Raw genomic sequence first — 18,360 nt, forward strand, 5'->3', positions numbered from 1 at the left:
TCATTTTGATATCATTCTTTGTATCATTTTGATATTTTTTAGGGTGACCGAGGCCTTTCAGGTCCAGCAGGAGAAAAGGTGTGCCCTTAAGCTACATAAGACAGATATAGATATAGCATAGATCTGTGAGTAATACTGTACTTCTTTGTATCTGTTTTGTTTGTATGTTAGGGAGATAAAGGTTCAGCAGGCCCCCCTGGACTTCAAGGACTGAGGGTGAGTGGCTGCACAAACCATGATAAGTCACAAGCCATGTGAAAATGCATGAGTGTACATGCATGTTGTAAATAATTTATACGTGCCCTCAGGGTTTGCCAGGGAGCAATGGCCTTCCTGGAGAGAAGGTAAGTAAAGATGTCAGCTCAACAAACAGCATTAATCATGCATTATATATATATGTATGTATATATAAGTATATATTAATTTATGTGTCTCTGTTTGCTATAAGGGCACCGAGGGTGCAAAAGGGGAACCAGGAAGCAGTGTAAGATCAGACTTTTCATGTTTTAAAATGTATATGAATGTTTCATGCATTTGTAATTGTCCTCTTGATGGTGACGTTCTTCACTGTGGCTTTTTTTTTTAGCAGGGTCCAGGTTCATTTGGGAGAAAAGGAGAGCGGGTATGACTTTTGAGAACAATGCAGAGACTTTGTCTGTGTCAGATAACAGTATTTCCATTTTATTCTTAAGTCTAAATCTTTTTTTTATACTGACATTTAGATGGTACAAAACCAGCAAAATCAGATTTTTAATGCCAAAGTTCCATTCAAAACTTCAGCCATTTTAACTCTCTTCTATTTCTTCTTTTAGGGTGAAAGGGGCTTTGCAGGTCCTGATGGTGCTAAAGGTGATAAAGGAGATGCAGGACAAAAAGGGGAAAGGGTGAGTTTTGTGAATGAATGAAGGTGTTCATCTGGGAAACCGCCTGCTCTTATGAGATAGTGAGGACATTTTAAAATTGAAATTACACTTACAGTTGTGGTCAGAATTATTGGCACCCCTGATAAATATGATCAAAGATGGCTGTAAAAATAAATCTGCATTGTTTATTCTTTTGATCTTTTATTCAAAAATTGTGCAAAAATCATTGAAGTAAAAGAATTGAAAGTGGGGGATAAATCACATTATGAAATAAATTTATTTTTCCAAAACATGTTGGCTACAATTATTAGCACCCCTAGAATTTTTTATGAGTAAAATATCTCTGAAGTATATTCCCATTCATATTTACATTTTTAGAACACCAGGGTGAGTAGGAACATGAAATTGTCTAGCTATGACTTGTTTCACAGGAGTTTAAATATGAGGAAACACAAAGGCCAAATTCCCTTAATCATCCATCACAATGAGTAAAACCAAAGAATATAGTTCTGGCTCTCCAAGGATCACAGATGGATAATTGCAGAGATTAGTTGAGTCTTAGGGTCAGAAAGCTTTTAAAAAAATCAAACAACCCCTACATCACCACATGTTGTTTGGGAGGGTTTCAAGAAAAATCTGCCTCGCTCATCCAAAAACAAACTCCAGCATATTCAGTTGTCAGACACGACTGGGACCATAGGGACGGGATTCTATGGTCAGATGAAACAAACAAAAAAAGCTTTTTGGCAGCAAGACCCAGATGGGTTTGGAGCAAACGGATAAAAAGTACCCCATATCCACGGTTAAATATACTATAATGCTGGATCTTTAATGTTGTGGGCCTATTTTTTTACCAGGAGGTCCTGGACATCTTGTTCAGATACATGGTATCATGGATTCTAGCAAATAGCAACAGATTAAAAATCTAAACCCGACAGCCTCTGCTAGAAATCGTATAATGGCCAGAGGTTGGATCTTCCATCAGGACAACGATCCAAAACAAACATCAAAATCAACACAAAAATGTGTCACTGTGTGCAAAATGAAGCATCTGCAATGGCCTACCCAGTTCCCTGAACGGAACCCTATAGAAAATGACTGGGCTGAACTGAAGAGAAGAAGCACCAACATGGAACTGGGAATCTGAAGGATCTGGAGAGATTCCTTTTAGAGGAATGTTCTCTGATCTCTTGTCAGGTGTTCTCCAAACTCATCAGGCATTATAGGAGAAAACTCAGAGCTGTCTTGGCAAAAGGAGGTTGCAAAAAGTATTTAATGAAAGGGTGCCAATAATTGTGGCCAAAGTGCTTTGGAGAAAACCATTTATTTCATAATGTGATTTATCCCCCACTTTCAATTATTTTACTTCAATGAAAGGTTAGATTTTTGTGAAATTTTGGAATGAAAGATCAAAAGGATTAACAATGCAGATTTATTTTTGCACAGCCATCTTTGATCATATTTACCAGGGCTGCCAATAATTCTGACCACAACTGTATGTTGACATTGAGTTTGTTTATGGTGATCACACAGACTTGAGAAATAAGCTTAATTTCTAAATTAATAAGATTAATTTCAAGGTGCAACTGAAATTGTGAAACTGCATTATTGAACCTTTCTAATCTGTCCCACAGGGTGCCCCTGGAGCAGGAGAGCCCGGCCAACCCGGATCTAAAGGGGACCAGGGCGATCGGGTAAGTTTGTCTTCATGACTTTCACAGTGAGGAAATGTTCACACCGGTATATAAACTTGTGACAATACCGGTATTACCTAGAACACCTGGGGTGGTGTGTTGGGGGATTTCTTTTAAATGCGTGCTCACTTTTCACATTCGCTTATAAATTAGAGATCACGCGTACTCTGTGTATTTAGGCCTATAATTTGCAGCCATCAAGGAGCCGCTATCAGTATGCTGGGTATCAAAATCGCTTTTGAATGCATGCTCGCTTTTTACATCACTTTCAAAATTCATGATCACATGTATTCAGGATCTGTTGCGCACCAAATCCTTTGCCACCGTCTTGTCAGTCATCTCTCCTTACTTTCTTCACGTGATAAGTCAAATCTGACTCCTGCTGCACTGTGCTGCGACTCTGCAGCTCGTACTGTATGGAGCAGACCAGATGCTTTCAGTTTGTAATTGTAGTGTCCGTTGTCCAACTAAACTAAATGTATTTTATTTCTATAAAAAATCAAAACGACAGTGTGGGCAATGCCGTAATGGGCAAGTAATGTAAGCGGTGTACGACTGAACACCGTGTAACACCGGGAACACTGACTACTGCAGAAAGCCTACACTAGATTTGCATTTGCAGATGGAAATACCAGAGCATGGAAAGCAGTAAAAGTATAGCAGTAAAGCTTCGGTTTCAGGGCTTTTGTTCTGTGGAAATGAAATGCCGAATCAACTGCTGTAGTAATAGTCATAACATTCAACATATTCCTAGTCTAGTTATCTAATAAACATGACATTATATATTACAAGAATTGTTGGGTACTTGACGAATTGCTTTTGTTCCTCTTTTGTCACTTTGGATAGAATTGTCTGCTAATTGCATAAATGTAAAAATCTAAATGTCACTTCTTGTTTTTTGTCTTTTGTGCATGAGAATCAACACAAAGTGACTCCATATTTGCAGTGGAAGAAGATTAATCACATTTCATTATGCAAATAAATGCTTGAAAGAAAAACAATTGCAACTGAATAATAACATTACGAATGTCGAACTGTATAGGTCTGTAACTGTATTTAAATAGTACAGTTTAAAGAAACCAGAAATAGATAGCACATCTACATTTCCCTCATCCTATCAATAAGAAAGAAACATACTAAATTCTTCAATAGCTGTTTATTTATCTATTCAGGGTCTCATTGGATTGTCTGGAAAACCTGGTGCGAAGGTAAAGTGGGCCCTTGACCTGTCTCTCTCATTCCAGTGACTCCGCATTAGCCTGAATAAGTTGTCATACATTGCTTGCCCTCTTTTCTCTGTGTGACTCTAGGGCAATCAAGGTGACTCAGGGGAGAGAGGGGAGGCAGGCAATCCTGGTTCACAGGGGCCCATGGGCCCCAGAGGGAAAGATGTGAGAGTTTACACACATTTATACATGAACACAGGCCTAAATGCTGCTTCTAACAACTTCATCTGCAAATAATAGTCATCAACCAACATTTTTTGGGGGTTTAAGTGTGTCTGTCATATTAGGTCTTTCTGAAAGTTACTACTTTTACCATCTCTCTCTGTGACTATTCTGTTTCTTTTTTTTTCAATGTGTTTTTAACATTTAACTCTTTCTTGTTTTTCTTCTAACAACTTTCTTTCTCAGAGAAGTAACAAGTAGTCAAGGTAATAGGTGTCTTCAGATGCTACTCCACACTCAATTAAAGATACTGTATGTGCACCTGTAGCCTCAGAAATATGGAATTGTATCGTTATTTATGAAAGTGTAATTATTTTTAGTGAATAAGATGTGGTAAACTGTTTTTGTAACAGTGCATACATAAGATTTCATTATTTCATGAAGTCTAATCTCTTGGAGGTTTTTTTTATAGGGACTAAAAGGAGACAAAGGAGAGGATGGTATTCCAGTACGTTTAATTTTTTCCCTATTTCTTTTCTCTATTTATGAGTATGGTTGTGTTTTTTGTATGTAATGTTGCTCTGTTTCTCTTGTCTTTCAGGGAGAATCAGGGTTGCCAGGTAAACCAGGGGAGAGAGGTCTAAGAGTGAGTATGCAGATTTGTTATGTGATGCTACAAATCATTGTAACTTGTATTCCAGCCACATCCTAACAGTGTTCCTTTAATATTTAAGGGAATAACGGGTCAATCAGGTCAACCTGGGTCAAAAGGAGACACGGGTGATCCGGGGGAAGATGGACGAAATGTAAGACATATGGCTGCCTAAATGTATTACATCAGAATTAAGGCTTGGTCACGCTTAACTAAATATTTGCAAACTTTCTTTTTGAACCAGAATTATTTATACTCAGTCTGGATTTTATTCCTGAATGAAAGACAATTGCACTCATTCACATGCATTCACAAAAGTGAAAATTCTGTCATCATTTACTCACCATCAAGTTGTTCCAAACCTCTATGAATTTCTTTCTTCTGCTGAACACAGAAGAAGATATTTTGAAGAATGTCAGTAAGAAAACAGTTGTTGGACCCCATTGACTTCCATAGTATGGAAACAAAGTACTGTGGAAGTCAATGGGGTCCCATAAAATGTTTGGTTAAAGACATTCTTCAAAATATCATCTTTTGTGTTCAGCTGTGTGTATCAAGCGACACTGTTACTACACAGCGCTAAGAGGTCCAGTAAAGAAAGCATTTGAATTCGCCACAGAAGTAATAACATCGCTGCAAGATCTAGTGAGAAGCATTCAAACTGTTATTAACCGTAGATCTCTATTAGATCAAACAGCGCTGGAGTGGAAACCAGGAGAAACATTGTGCCATGAATTAACTAGTTTTAGGCTTTAAGTCCACAGATCAGCAACATTCACCATGGATTTACTGTAGTAACACTAACTGTAACCATGAAAGTTTGGCAGGATTAGTAAAATGCTTTCAAGTGCGTCACGCATCTTTTTCCAGCTCTTCAAAACTCAAATATTATCATATTTAAATGTTATTTTTAATGTGATGACCAAAACATTATTTATCCTTCAAAGATTACCCCCCATTTATAAAACTAAAAGTTTCAAGATGTAGGAAAACACACTTATTTAAAAAATAACTTTTTTAATAAATTTCTCTGGCATTTCTTTTTTTGCTGTATCGAAAACGCACCGAACCGTGACACCACTGTGTCCTATCAAAACAAACCGAGAATTTTGTGAACCGTTACACCCCTACTTACAACAGATGTTGATCTTCCTCAAAGTTTGCCTTGATTGTTCTACGTTTACACTTTTACATTGCACACATTTTGTAACATTTTAAGTTCAAGAGTTTCTTTAACACTTACTTTTTTATCTTAATATAAGACATAAAGAAGATATTTTTGTTTACATTTTATTTTGTTTTTGACTGCTAAAACTAATATAGTTTGTTGTTTGCCTTAATAATGTGGATAAAACAGTGGTTTAAATTCAAACTTTTCTACTTAAAAAAAGGGTTATACAATTTTTTATCATTATCAATTGTAAATAAGGTATCCACTGGAGGCAAGTGTAAATGAGAACCCAAGTGCAGTTTATTATAAACAAAACCAAACATGAAACAAAAACATGGCGTGGCATGAAAACTCAAGAACATGAACATGAACATGAACATGAACATGAACATGAACATGAACATGAACATGAACATGAACATGAACATGAACAGTGGTTTACAGGAAACAATACTTGACAAAGACACATGGCAAACATGAGGGCTTAAATACACAGACTAATGACAAGACAAGGGACACCTGTGAACAATGATCAGACAATTAACCAATGACAAGACACATGGCAGGATCACATGACAAACAGAGATGACAAACATGGAAACATGACATGAACAAACCCAAAACGTGATATCGATATACCGAACGATATGAAACATTATATTGTGATAAATTATTTGGCTATATTGCACAGCCCTAACCATACAGTTAAAAACATCAACCTAGCCTCCAAAAAAACAACAACAGATCTCTACTGCGATATATTTAGCACTGTTGGGTCAGATGGTTTCTTTGTCTGGTCATGTGATCAGAGTTTTGTTTTGCACAGGGTACCCCAGGCCCCAACGGACCAAGAGGCCCAAAGGGCGAGCAGGTGAAAGATTAAAAACTTGAATCACAAATGTTTGGACCATCACACATACAGTGAAATTGTCATCTAACTATCTTCATTATGGGTAATTATAGGGAGTACAAGGTCCCCCTGGGCCACCTGGAGATGTGGTATGTTGTTATTATCATTATCTCTTTTAACCCCCCCCCCCCCCCCAAAAGATTTGAAATCTTTTGAATTTGTTTATTCTGTTAGACAACTGGAGAGAAACAGCTGAAAGGTGACAGAGGAGAAAAGGTACAGCAAAATGTTCATAGTCTCTTAATTTTGTCTATCACACATATTCTGATTTTGTCATTGTGATACTCGTTCTAACACCAGGGAGAGGCAGGTGACCCAGGGGAGCATGGGGCTAAAGGTCAAAAGGGTGAAGGAGGAGCTTCAGGCCCTGCAGGACCAAGCGTAAGTCAGCATGGAGATCAAACAGTATGTGTTATTGAGAGTAATAGGATTTGTATCTAAAACTATTTGTTTTATTAGGGTTCTGAGGGGCAGCGTGGTCTACCAGGAGCCAGAGTAAGTACCTCTCTTTTGTGCTTTTGTGCCTTCTAGCCATTTACACATTTCTTTAATCTGTTTGTGTACCTGTTTGTGTCTCTATGGCTACGTACATACTGACTGTAAATATAGTGATATACTCACAGTAGAGCTTAGGGCAGTGACAATGCATTTTACAATTGGTTTCTTTCTAAATATTCAGATAACTGAATTGTAATTAAATCTGTAGAACCTCACTTTATTAATTTTCACTTTATTAAGTAATTTGTCATTACTTTTGATAGCAGTCTTTAATATCTCATTCTACTTTCTGTTTCTCAAGGGTGACCCAGGTGATAGGGGCAGTCCAGGAGACAAGGTAAGAGAGCCGGGTTTCTCTGTTTACTGTGGGACGTCATGCTGTCTTTAGTTTTCTGGCTACTGTGTCCAGGCTGTAGATTTCCAGAGGAATAAAGCGTTTGACCCTCCTGTCCCAAAACAACACCAAACACGCTTTTTTGAGATCATTAACATGACCTCAAGACATTAAATAAAAAACATATTTTTCACAAAACATTGTTTTATTTTGAAATCACGTGTGTATGAGTGACAGGTCCTGACATCCTTGACAGGAAGTAGTAATAGCCTTGTGGTTTAAGATCTCTGAATCTTAATGCAAATGCTGCAGGTTCAGTTTTATACATGGGACACCTCACGGGTCCATTTAAATTTTGATTCAGGGAATCATGATGTGATTACAAAACAATATTTGATGCATCAATTTTTCAGCTATGCCTTTCAGCCGCAAATCATTTTAGATAAATCATGCAGTAGACCTAGTGGTTCGCTTTTCAACAAACGTGGAAGTTATGGGTTGCTTAAGGGTTCTATGTTTGGATTTGACAGGCGTGAATAGGCTGTTGTTTCTTTAGCTCCATTTGGACACAAAATATGATTTTTTTGTCATGTTCGTGAAAAATGTCAAAAGAGTGTAGCAAATATTTTACAACCCTTGTCTGTAATGTTTTACAATTTACCTATTTTAATGAAAAACTAAAACTAAGTAAATAAAAAATTGTTCAGTAAAAGTATTAAAATGCATCTGGGAATGATTTCTTTCCCCAGTCCTAATTACTAAAATCATTATCTGGCTTAATCACTGCATTTATCCAAAAGTTGCTAATAAATGGAACAGAGCTAACGATCTTTGCATTTGTATATTATATACACTACCATACCGTAAGTTTGGGGTCAGTAAGATTTTTTTAATGTTTTTGGAGAAAAAAAACCCCACCAAGGATGCATTTATTTGATCAAATATGCAATAAAATGTTTTACAATTTAAAATAAATTATATATTTACATATACAGTATACATTTTGTATACGGATATGCCGTGCTGAACCAAGCTCAACTGGAAATGAACTGGAACCGTTTCTTACCGCTATTATAACCGTTCTGGCTGACGGTGGAGAAGTGGCTAATGTAAAAGTTTTTAATGTCACTTTGATCAGAATGCGTCATTGCTGAATAAAAGTATTAAAAAAGTCACTTTTAACAAAAAGCAAGTACCAAGTGGCACGTAACCTGCAATGGATTTTATTTATAGATGGATAAATTAAATGTAAGTTAATTTGATTTTAAATGGATTGTAATGTCTGATCACTTTCCTCTATTACCATTATGGTCTTAAGTTCTGTCTGTTCAAGACATTGAACACATTGCTTCATCTTGCGCTGCAATTTTTTTGCTGTCAATTACTTTTGGAATGAAGCGTCTAATAAGACACTTTCTTAAATATTTCTTCAAAGGCAGGTGTAAGCGCCTTTGCAAAATCATTCTATTTTAGAGTACAGCAATGACAATATTTTGAAAGTAAGTGCCATACAGTGGATGACAGCTGAAAAATGGCTGAAATGGTAACGCTGGCTGCACTAATCATCAGTGTAAAGTATAAATATAACTGCTTAGTCATGGATCTCTCTATTCTGCAGCAGCTGTGACACACTTCATTATGTCAGGTTTTACCTCTTGGGGTTTTAAATAGCAGGTCTCACTAGCGCTGCAATTATTAGTTTTTGGCTGTCTGCAAGACTGTTTAATCTTTGTTTACTATTTGTGCTACAGAATTGAAACAAGGCTTTGTTTCGCAGTGGGAGGAAATGAGAAAACAAGATTTTACTGATGTCTCGAGAAATATTGTAAACCATGTTCAGTTGCAGCTTTCTGTTTCCTCTCAGAGAGATGTATAGTAAATTAGTTTGTGTCTGACCCTTGTGACGTATACTTGTGTACCAGTACTCATCTACAGTAATTTATCCTTTTGATCTCTGTTCCTTTCATAATCATTGTGGAGGTTTTTAGGCGAGGCATCATTGATTATTACATTAAGCTGATGATTGCTGCGTTTGGCATGCATATGTGTGGTGTTGTTAATGACAAAGACTGGATCTATCAGTCAACCCATTTTCATTATTATTCATTCAAGTTGGTGACAACCCAGTGCTGGTTTGAAAATTTGATTTTGACAGTGATGTTGAGTGTTTGTATGCATGGATAATATGTGTGTGTCACAGCTAATTTTGATTGTTTCACGCACATGTGCGTATGCATGTGCAGGGAGAAAGAGGAGTGGCTGGATTGGATGGACGACCCGGTCAGGATGGGAAACCTGGTCTTCCTGGAACTCCCGGATTACGGGTCAGATCACTTCATGATCAGCCTTGCATCAGCCTAATATTCAAAGAATCCTCAATCAGTTCCTAATTGGTTTTGGTTTTGTAGGGCGACCCAGGAAAACAAGGGGATCCTGGACGAGATGTGAGTACTTCTTTTCCTCCCTATGTCAAATCTGTTTGTTTTGTATCATGATGTTGCCACTATTTGACTACAAATCAGTCCAGTTTTCAGTCAGAAACTTTTGATGCTGGATAAATAAACATTAAATTGTTGTGTCCTAGGGATTGGCGGGACTAAGAGGCCCTCAGGGGCTTTCAGGACCACCTGGTCCCCCAGGAACTGATGGCACACCTGTGAGTAATATCATGGCTTAATTTGTGTAGGGAAAATCATTTACCCATACAAATTCCCACACCGGCGCATAAGTCCGTTATCACGTCAAAATAATGTTTTGTTTTATTTCAGGGTAAAGCAGGGGAGGATGGGAAACCAGGACTGCTTGGAAAACCTGTAAGTGAAGCTGTAATCTGAATGAGAACCCAACATCTATTCAAAAACCTTTGAATCTACTGTACATGCAATATATGCATGTACCATATTCTCACAAGCCCCTTACTGTTGATATTTTCAACAACCCCATTGTAATATGAGTAGAATGTATGAATTTCCAAGCTGGCACTTCCTGAGTTTATTTTTTAATTTTATTTTTTAATCAAGTCAGCTCAATCTAGAATGCAGTAAGCAAACACTTGTTCCACTTTAGTAACCACACCTTGTCCTCCATAAATGAGGCAATTAAACCATCCTGCTGATTATAAATCACCCTCTTAGCAGCCTAATGAGCATTCAGTGGGAGGTAACTCACCCTAATATATGCTTTATAGTTAAAATATGTAAGGAATTTCAGTCAGCCGTGTACTAATGTTCAGTTAACCTGACTCGGATAGATTGCGCCACTGGAGCTGGGTTCACGCAAAACCCGCTCGTCCTGCAGTTTCTTCTGATTTACTGATCACAGCCCTGAACCAGCTGTGGTAATTGCGGGAGCTATATTGGGCTGGATGGCACCCGTCATATATCTGTAATACATGGCTGCGTATCGCACGAAGCGTTTAGAAGAGAAATTACTGCTTGAATGAGCTGCACAAAATTACAAGAGTTCTCATACCAAAACAGGAAGAGCTGATTACAGGAAGTCTTGATTACAGAAATTATGAAAACGCGCCTCGCACTCATCCAGATGTCTGTGTTTAGCGCCTCGTTTTCTATCAAACTTTTTCAGGGCGAGGACGGCGTGCCAGGAGAGGATGGTCGAAAGGTAATAAAACATCTATTGTATGACTACATTGTAATTTTTGATAATTAGCCTCACTGATTAAATCTGGTTATGCTTCCTTCGCAGGGAGACAAAGGAGAGCAAGGGGCCGCTGGAAGAGACGTGAGTCTCTCGTGCTTATCTTCCTGATCATCCTGTTCTCACTCTCTTCCTGCCTTTCACAACACAACACAAGACAAGTCCATCACAGCTTATCATACTCGGCACTACATAACACTTTCAAAATGTACATTCTGACTTTTCCTATACCTATGTTATGGAAAAGGTTATATTACCATTTGTGGATCTCATTCTCTATGTGGCATCAAAGTGTCGCCTGATAATGTTTCATTTTGTACTCTGCTATCTCTAAGCCTGTACCTGCTGTTTTCGTCCTGTGACCACATTTCACTTTAAATGTACTCAGATTTTGTTGCTTTATGTTATTCAGTCCATGCCATTATGTCTCTCTGCCCTTTTTACTCGCTTTTTGCTTTTTGTCTGTCTCGCACAGCTAATTTTCCCATCAGCCCAAATCAGATTTGTTGTTAAATGGATGTTTTCAATCATAGAAACACACTCGCAAACATATACACACACTCTCACACATATTTTAAATGCGTGGATGCTCTCCTTCCTGTGCTTGATGCTGAGTGCAGTCAGTAATTATGAGTCAGCAGCCTTATGGGAGAAACTCTTCACTGATGAGTTTATTTGATGTGCAAATTTATGCCCATTAATTAAGGAATTAATTTGGATCATGGTTATTTCTCTCATCTTCTCTCTCTCTCTGTTGCTCACTCTTCCTCAGGGTCGAGATGGGATAAAAGGTGATCAGGGCATTGCAGGACTTATTGGCCCGCAAGGTCCCATTGGACCCCCTGGAGTTCCTGGAAACGTCGGACCACCAGGACCTGTGCGTTTGTGTTGTGCAAATGTTTGAACATAAATCGAATACTCTGCTACTCTATTAATCCCACAATAATTATCAAAATTTATGCAAAGGGCTGTATATCTCTATCCTTCTCTATTTCTTCCAGGTGGTCTATGTTAAAGGGGAGTCGGCAATCCCTATTCCAGGGCCCCAGGGCCCTCCAGGAGCCTCTGTAAGTAACCTCTACCACTGCTGGTTCTTAAGTTGTTTTTAGAGACTTAGTATTTTTGCACTTGAGAAAAAAGCACCACTTATATTTCTATATTTTTTATATTTTTTTGAAAATCTTGTTTAGTAACTTATTATAGCCCAAATACATATATTGCATTGAAGTTTGAATTACCAGCAATATGCAGCTATGTATCCTGTCTTACATACTGTATGCATTGTTTTCTATCAATCAGGGAGTACCTGGAGTTCCAGGAGCTGCTGGAGCAAGAGTAAGTTTATATATATGTGTGTGTGTGTGTGTGTGTGTGTGTGTGTGTGTGCAAGAGAGTGTGTTGTGTTGTGTTTTTTTTTTAAATTATTTTATTATTAAGTTGTTATAATGTGACCTTTGTAGGGGGAAAGAGGTCTACCAGGCTTGAAAGGAGATGTGGTGAGTGTATTTTTACGCATGTGTATTCACTGCTCTCAGAGCTGACATAAGGCAGTTCTCAGCATACCTGACTGTAATAATTCAACTCTTCTGACTGACAGGGTGATCCTGGAGAGGATGGCAGACCAGGAACTGTAGCAGTAAGGAAAACGTTTGTGCACGCAGAGTCACGCATGCATGGCTAGCAAGATGACTAATATTGTTTTCCCCCGGTTTTGTCACAGGATGTGAAGAGAGCATTCTCAGAATTTGGCATTGAGGTACTGAGAAATTTATCAACAAGATTGACATGTTTGCATGTAGATGTACATGTCACTCTCTCTCCTATCATTTACATAAAATTTCCATTTTAGGTCAGAGAATTAAAACAATTAATTGATGACAAAAACAATCCAGTATCAAAGAGGGGCGATAAAGGAGATGTCGGACCTAGAGGCCCTGCAGGAGCAGATGTGAGTTAAAATTGTGGATACATTAGCGTGTTACAGGACCTTATCCAATGAAGAGCATGCTAAAACTATGTTGGTACTGTCCATGGTGCTGAAACTGAGTTCTGGTTTGAAAACATCCAGCAACTCTCCATATTTCTCCAGTGTCCTCTCCTCTTCTTTTTTAAACCTTGTTCCCTCTTCTTTGCATACTGGCTTTCAGGGTGCACGAGGTCTTCCAGGTGAGCGAGGTGTGAAAGGAGAGCATGGTGAGAAAGGGCCGCCTGGCCCACAGGGTCCTCCAGGTAGGGCAATTGGAGAGAGAGGCCCAGAGGGTCCGCCAGGACAGGCAGGTGAACCCGGAAAGCCAGGAATACCAGGAGTACCAGGACGAGCCGGTGAACTTGGAGAAGCTGGCAGACCTGGGGACAAGGTAAAGAGAAGAGATTTTTCTACAAGATTTTGTTACTTGTAGAGGATAAAGAGCTGATTAAAGAAGACACTTGATATAAAGTTATTGTAGAAATGAGATTATGAGTTTGTCTTTGTTGCAGGGAGAGAAAGGGGACAAAGGGGACAGAGGGCCAGGTGTAAGTACCATTGCTATCATTTATGCATTCAATTTAATGAAATTTAATGAACATGAACTTTGTTCAAGAAAACGCACCAGCAATATATATATGTATACATATATATATATATATATATATATATATATATATATATATATATATATATATATATATATATACACATATATTGCTGGTGCATTTTCTTGAACAAATATATATGTTACCAGCCATGGAGTGTCTAGCAATTTTTGCTTGCATTAGATGCTTGGTGTATGTTCAAACTAGTGCTGTCAAATCGATTAATTGATTTTGAATATTATTTTTTCTACATAATATATGTGTGTGTATATATTATTATACAGTATTTACATATGTTATATTTATGTGTGTGTGTATCTGTGTATACAGTGAGGAAAATAAGTATTTGAACACCCTGCTATTTTGCAAGTTCTCCCACTTAGAAATCACGGAGGGGTCTGAAATTGTCATCGGAGGTGCATGTCCACTGTGAGAGACATAATCTAAAAATAAAAATCCAGAAATCACAATGTATGATTTTTTTAACTATTTATTTGTATGATACAGCTGCAAATAAGTATTTGAAAACCTGAGAAAATCAATGTTAATATTTGGTACAGTAGCCTTTGTTTGCAATTACAGAGGTCAAACGTTTCCTGTAGTTTTTCACCAGGTTTGCACACACTGCAGGAGGGATTTTGGCCCACTCCTCCACACAGATCTTCTCTAGATCAGTCAGGTTTCTGGGCTGTCGCTGAGAAACACGGAGTTTGAGCTCCCTCCAAAGATTCTCTATTGGGTTTAGGTCTGGAGACTGGCTAGGCCACGCCAGAACCTTGATATGCTTCTTACAGAGCCACTCCTTGGTTATCCTGGCTGTGTGCTTCGGGTCATTGTCATGTTGGAAGACCCAGCCTCGACCCATCTTCAATGCTCTAACTGAGAGAAGGAGGTTTTTCCCCAAAATCTCGCAATACATGGCCCCGGTCATCCTCTCCTTAATACAGTGCAGTCACCCTGTCCCATGTGCAGAAAAACACCCCCAAAGCATGATGCTACCACCCCCATGCTTCACAGTAGGGATGGTGTTCTTGGGATGGTACTCATCATTCTTCTTCCTCCAAACACGTTTAGTGGAATTATGACCAAAAAGTTCTATTTTGGTCTCATCTGACCACATGACTTTCTCCCATGACTCCTCTGGATCATCCAAATGGTCATTGGCAAACTTAAGACGGGCCTTGACATGTGCTGGTTTAAGCAGGGGAACCTTCCGTGCCATGCATGATTTCAAACCATGACGTCTTAGTGTATTACCAACAGTAACCTTGGAAACGGTGGTCCCAGCTCTTTTCAGGTCATTGACCAGCTCCTCCCGTGTAGTTCTGGGCTGATTTCTCACCTTTCTTAGGATCATTGAGACCCCACGAGGTGAGATCTTGCATGGAGCCCCAGTCCGAGGGAGATTGACAGTCATGTTTAGCTTCTTCCATTTTCTAATGATTGCTCCAACAGTGGACCTTTTTTCACCAAGCTGCTTGGCAATTTCCCCGTAGCCCTTTCCAGCCTTGTGGAGGTGTACAATTTTGTCTCTAGTGTCTTTGGACAGCTCTTTGGTCTTGGCCATGTTAGTAGTTGGATTCTTACTGATTGTATGGGGTGGACAGGTGTCTTTATGCAGCTAACGACCTCAAACAGGTGCATCTAATTTAGGATAATAAATGGAGTGGAGGTGGACATTTTAAAGGCAGACTAACAGGTCTTTGAGGGTCAGAATTCTAGCTGATAGACAGGTGTTCAAATACTTATTTGCAGCTGTATCATACAAATAAATAGTTAAAAAATCATATATTGTGATTTCTGGATTTTTTTTTTTAGATTATGTCTCTCACAGTGGACATGCACCTACGATGACAATTTCAGAACCCTCCATGATTTCCAAGTGGGAGAACTTGCAAAATAGCAGGGTGTTCAAATACTTATTTTCCTCACTGTATATATATACTGTATATATATAAATGTGTGTGTGTGTAAATACAGTATATACACACAGACATATATATTTAATATATATAGTAATATATACACACACATATATTATGTAAAACAAGGACTTTTAGGTTAGATGTGATTAATCGCGATTAATCGATTTGACAGCACTAGTTCAAAAACTACTTTCTTGCTTTTATATGGATTAAATCTTCTCTTTTTAGGGTCCGGCTGGATTGCCTGGCCTAGGAGGGCCTCCAGGACCAAAGGTAAAACAAAATGAAGCTCACATTTTTAGTACACTAGTGGAAGTGTACCGTAAACTGAGATAAAGATTTGTAGTTATTCATTTTGTGTGTGGTAACATATTAAGCATTTATTCCTGTGTTTTTCCAAGGGCGATTCTGCCACCACTCAGAGTGGTTTGCCTGGTCCAAGGGGTCTGCCAGGCCCCCAAGGTATCAGAGGTGAGCCTGGAGTAGTAGGGCCTCCAGGATCTCTGGGAGAGCGGGTGAGGTGGAGTTTCTGAAGTGTTTGTATGTGTGGATGCTACCTTATATGTTTTTGACCTTAGTTGACAGTCTGATCTGTGATGTGTTTCTCTCTCAGGGCTACACAGGTGCTCGTGGGGAGAAAGGGGACAAAGGAGCCAGTGGAGAGAGAGGAAAAGATGGCTCCCCGGTGAGTGTACCCTTTTACTGGCCTTAACTGACAATAGAACTTCTCTCTCTTTTTATTTAATTTTACAATAAAACTGTGGTTCTGTTATCTTAGGGAAGTCAAGGAGATCCAGGAAAACAAGGACAGGATGGGAAGCCGGTGAGAAACAAATTCCTATTAGCTGTGTTGCCAGTTTTTACTTATTGAAATGGATTTCAGTTGCTTTGTCTAATTAATTTTGATGTTAATTATTAGTTTTATGGTTAATTAAGGTTAGTAATTTGAACACATCTTTAATCCTAAGTATTAAACTTTGGCATGTAACGTGTCCCACACCATTTGTAGATAGTGTGGCTTGTTGTGGAGAACTGTGCTGTTATTTTTTTAAGCGATGAGACAATTTGTGCCTGGTGGATGATAAACCAGGCAAAAAAAAACAAAAAACAAAAACACACAGACTGACACTAAAGGAGGGACCCAAGGCTTATCTATGAACCAGAAAATCATAGAGATTTTGGATGGGCTTTTGTGGGGCTAAGTCCAGTAAGTAACCACCAATTAACCAACCAGAATACCCTAGCAACCACCCAATATATCACAGGAACTGCATAGAAACATATTTTGCACTGGTAGGCACCACCTTCTGATGATGTCTTTGCATCCTTATGATTTAACAGTCATGCATATTGGTGTACTATAGTTATGACAAACCATGGTATGGTTAGATTACCAGATAATGGTGAATTCTACGAATCTCCTTCTCTCATTTGAAGGTTTGACAATGTTTAGTGAATTCTGCAACACTTTATAATCAGTTTGCTTTTCATTAGTTAAGTCAAGTATGTCGTAATGTTGTAGTCATACAGTATAAAAACATGCTGTCTCATTAATGAAATGGAGATGAAAAGAAAGTTTAGCTTTAGTGGAGAGGAAGAGGAGAGTTTATGCTCTCACTCACACCTTTATTTATTCTCCTCTGGAGCAGGGTTTGAAGGGACTGGCCGGTCCACCAGGCCTACCTGTGAGTAACAGCATCCCAACATGGCAGCCTCTCTTGGGCTTGCCATGAAGGAAAGCCTGGGGATTTGCTGCGAGTACTAGGCCTTGCTGTGAGCACTAGCTGACTTCCTTTGCTTGAGGCTCCATAGATCAACCACACAGAAGTAACAAATGCAGCACTGCTTCAATCCGCTAACCAGTCTGTCTCCTCTTTTCCTCCACTCCTTTTTGTAATCCCACTCCATTTATTTTCTAATTCCACTCATTTGTACCATCACACCTCTGCTCTCTCTACACTTCCTGTCCCTCCATTCCATCCTCCCTCTCTCTTTAGGGCTTGCCTGGGTTCCCAGGAGTGCTGGGCAGACCGGTAGGTTTTCTGTGGCTGAGATTGTAGGCAGCTTTACTAATAATGGGAAGGAGGCCGTCCTTGTCTGTGTAGTTTGTTTGTTTGTGTGTGTGTTTGTGTGTTTATTTACGTGTTACGTATATGTGTGAGTTGAAATATACGTTGTCTTAAGTCTCTGTAAGCAATGTAAATGTTTGTAATTTTTATACACTACTGTTCAAAAGTTTATTTTTTTGAATGAAATGAACAATTTTATTGTTCATTTAAAAACCCTTTATTGTTTATTTTAAAAACCCTTTAAATTAATGAAAAGTGACCGTAAAGACGTTTATAGTGTTGCAAAAGATTTCTATTTCAAATGAATCCTGTTCTTTTAAACTTCCTATTCATCAAAGAATCCTGAAATTACGGTTTCCACAATGAAATTATTAAGCAGCACAACCATTTTCAACTGAAGTAATAATAATAAAAGCACCAAATCAGCAAATTAGAATAATTTCTGAAGGATCATGTGACACTGAAGACTAGAGTAATGCCATCACAGGAAAAAAATAAGTTGTAATAATATTACAGTTAAATTGTAATAATATTTCAATTGCTGTTTTTACTGTATTTTTGATCAAATCACCAGCCTTTGTAAGCACAAGAGACTTCTTTCAAAAACATTAAGAAAATTGTGCCA

The 18,360-nt window shown here is 38.5% G+C and overlaps 1 protein-coding gene across 1 annotated transcript in view; it reads left to right on the forward strand.

The window, feature by feature from the left end:
- col7a1 (collagen, type VII, alpha 1) overlaps positions 1 to 18,360 on the forward strand; it is a 62,599-nt gene that overhangs the window by 31,437 nt on the left and 12,802 nt on the right. Inside the window, exons 45-82 of the mRNA XM_084127998.1 lie at positions 43 to 78; positions 172 to 216; positions 309 to 344; positions 449 to 484; positions 587 to 622; positions 813 to 884; positions 2,498 to 2,557; positions 3,730 to 3,765; positions 3,868 to 3,948; positions 4,418 to 4,453; positions 4,547 to 4,591; positions 4,680 to 4,751; positions 6,595 to 6,639; positions 6,732 to 6,767; positions 6,853 to 6,894; positions 6,979 to 7,059; positions 7,138 to 7,173; positions 7,478 to 7,513; positions 9,754 to 9,834; positions 9,919 to 9,954; positions 10,095 to 10,166; positions 10,279 to 10,323; positions 11,096 to 11,131; positions 11,216 to 11,251; positions 11,940 to 12,044; positions 12,169 to 12,234; positions 12,467 to 12,502; positions 12,628 to 12,663; positions 12,765 to 12,803; positions 12,888 to 12,923; positions 13,017 to 13,115; positions 13,315 to 13,524; positions 13,646 to 13,681; positions 15,895 to 15,939; positions 16,068 to 16,181; positions 16,280 to 16,351; positions 16,445 to 16,489; positions 17,316 to 17,351. Of these exons, the coding sequence (XP_083984124.1) occupies positions 43 to 78; positions 172 to 216; positions 309 to 344; positions 449 to 484; positions 587 to 622; positions 813 to 884; positions 2,498 to 2,557; positions 3,730 to 3,765; positions 3,868 to 3,948; positions 4,418 to 4,453; positions 4,547 to 4,591; positions 4,680 to 4,751; positions 6,595 to 6,639; positions 6,732 to 6,767; positions 6,853 to 6,894; positions 6,979 to 7,059; positions 7,138 to 7,173; positions 7,478 to 7,513; positions 9,754 to 9,834; positions 9,919 to 9,954; positions 10,095 to 10,166; positions 10,279 to 10,323; positions 11,096 to 11,131; positions 11,216 to 11,251; positions 11,940 to 12,044; positions 12,169 to 12,234; positions 12,467 to 12,502; positions 12,628 to 12,663; positions 12,765 to 12,803; positions 12,888 to 12,923; positions 13,017 to 13,115; positions 13,315 to 13,524; positions 13,646 to 13,681; positions 15,895 to 15,939; positions 16,068 to 16,181; positions 16,280 to 16,351; positions 16,445 to 16,489; positions 17,316 to 17,351 (2,148 nt within the window). The remainder of the gene's footprint in view (positions 1 to 42; positions 79 to 171; positions 217 to 308; positions 345 to 448; positions 485 to 586; positions 623 to 812; positions 885 to 2,497; positions 2,558 to 3,729; positions 3,766 to 3,867; positions 3,949 to 4,417; positions 4,454 to 4,546; positions 4,592 to 4,679; positions 4,752 to 6,594; positions 6,640 to 6,731; positions 6,768 to 6,852; positions 6,895 to 6,978; positions 7,060 to 7,137; positions 7,174 to 7,477; positions 7,514 to 9,753; positions 9,835 to 9,918; positions 9,955 to 10,094; positions 10,167 to 10,278; positions 10,324 to 11,095; positions 11,132 to 11,215; positions 11,252 to 11,939; positions 12,045 to 12,168; positions 12,235 to 12,466; positions 12,503 to 12,627; positions 12,664 to 12,764; positions 12,804 to 12,887; positions 12,924 to 13,016; positions 13,116 to 13,314; positions 13,525 to 13,645; positions 13,682 to 15,894; positions 15,940 to 16,067; positions 16,182 to 16,279; positions 16,352 to 16,444; positions 16,490 to 17,315; positions 17,352 to 18,360) is intronic.

The sequence above is a fragment of the Abramis brama genome, assembly GCF_963993115.1.
Source record: "Abramis brama genome assembly, chromosome: 11".
NCBI lineage: Eukaryota > Metazoa > Chordata > Actinopteri > Cypriniformes > Leuciscidae > Abramis > Abramis brama.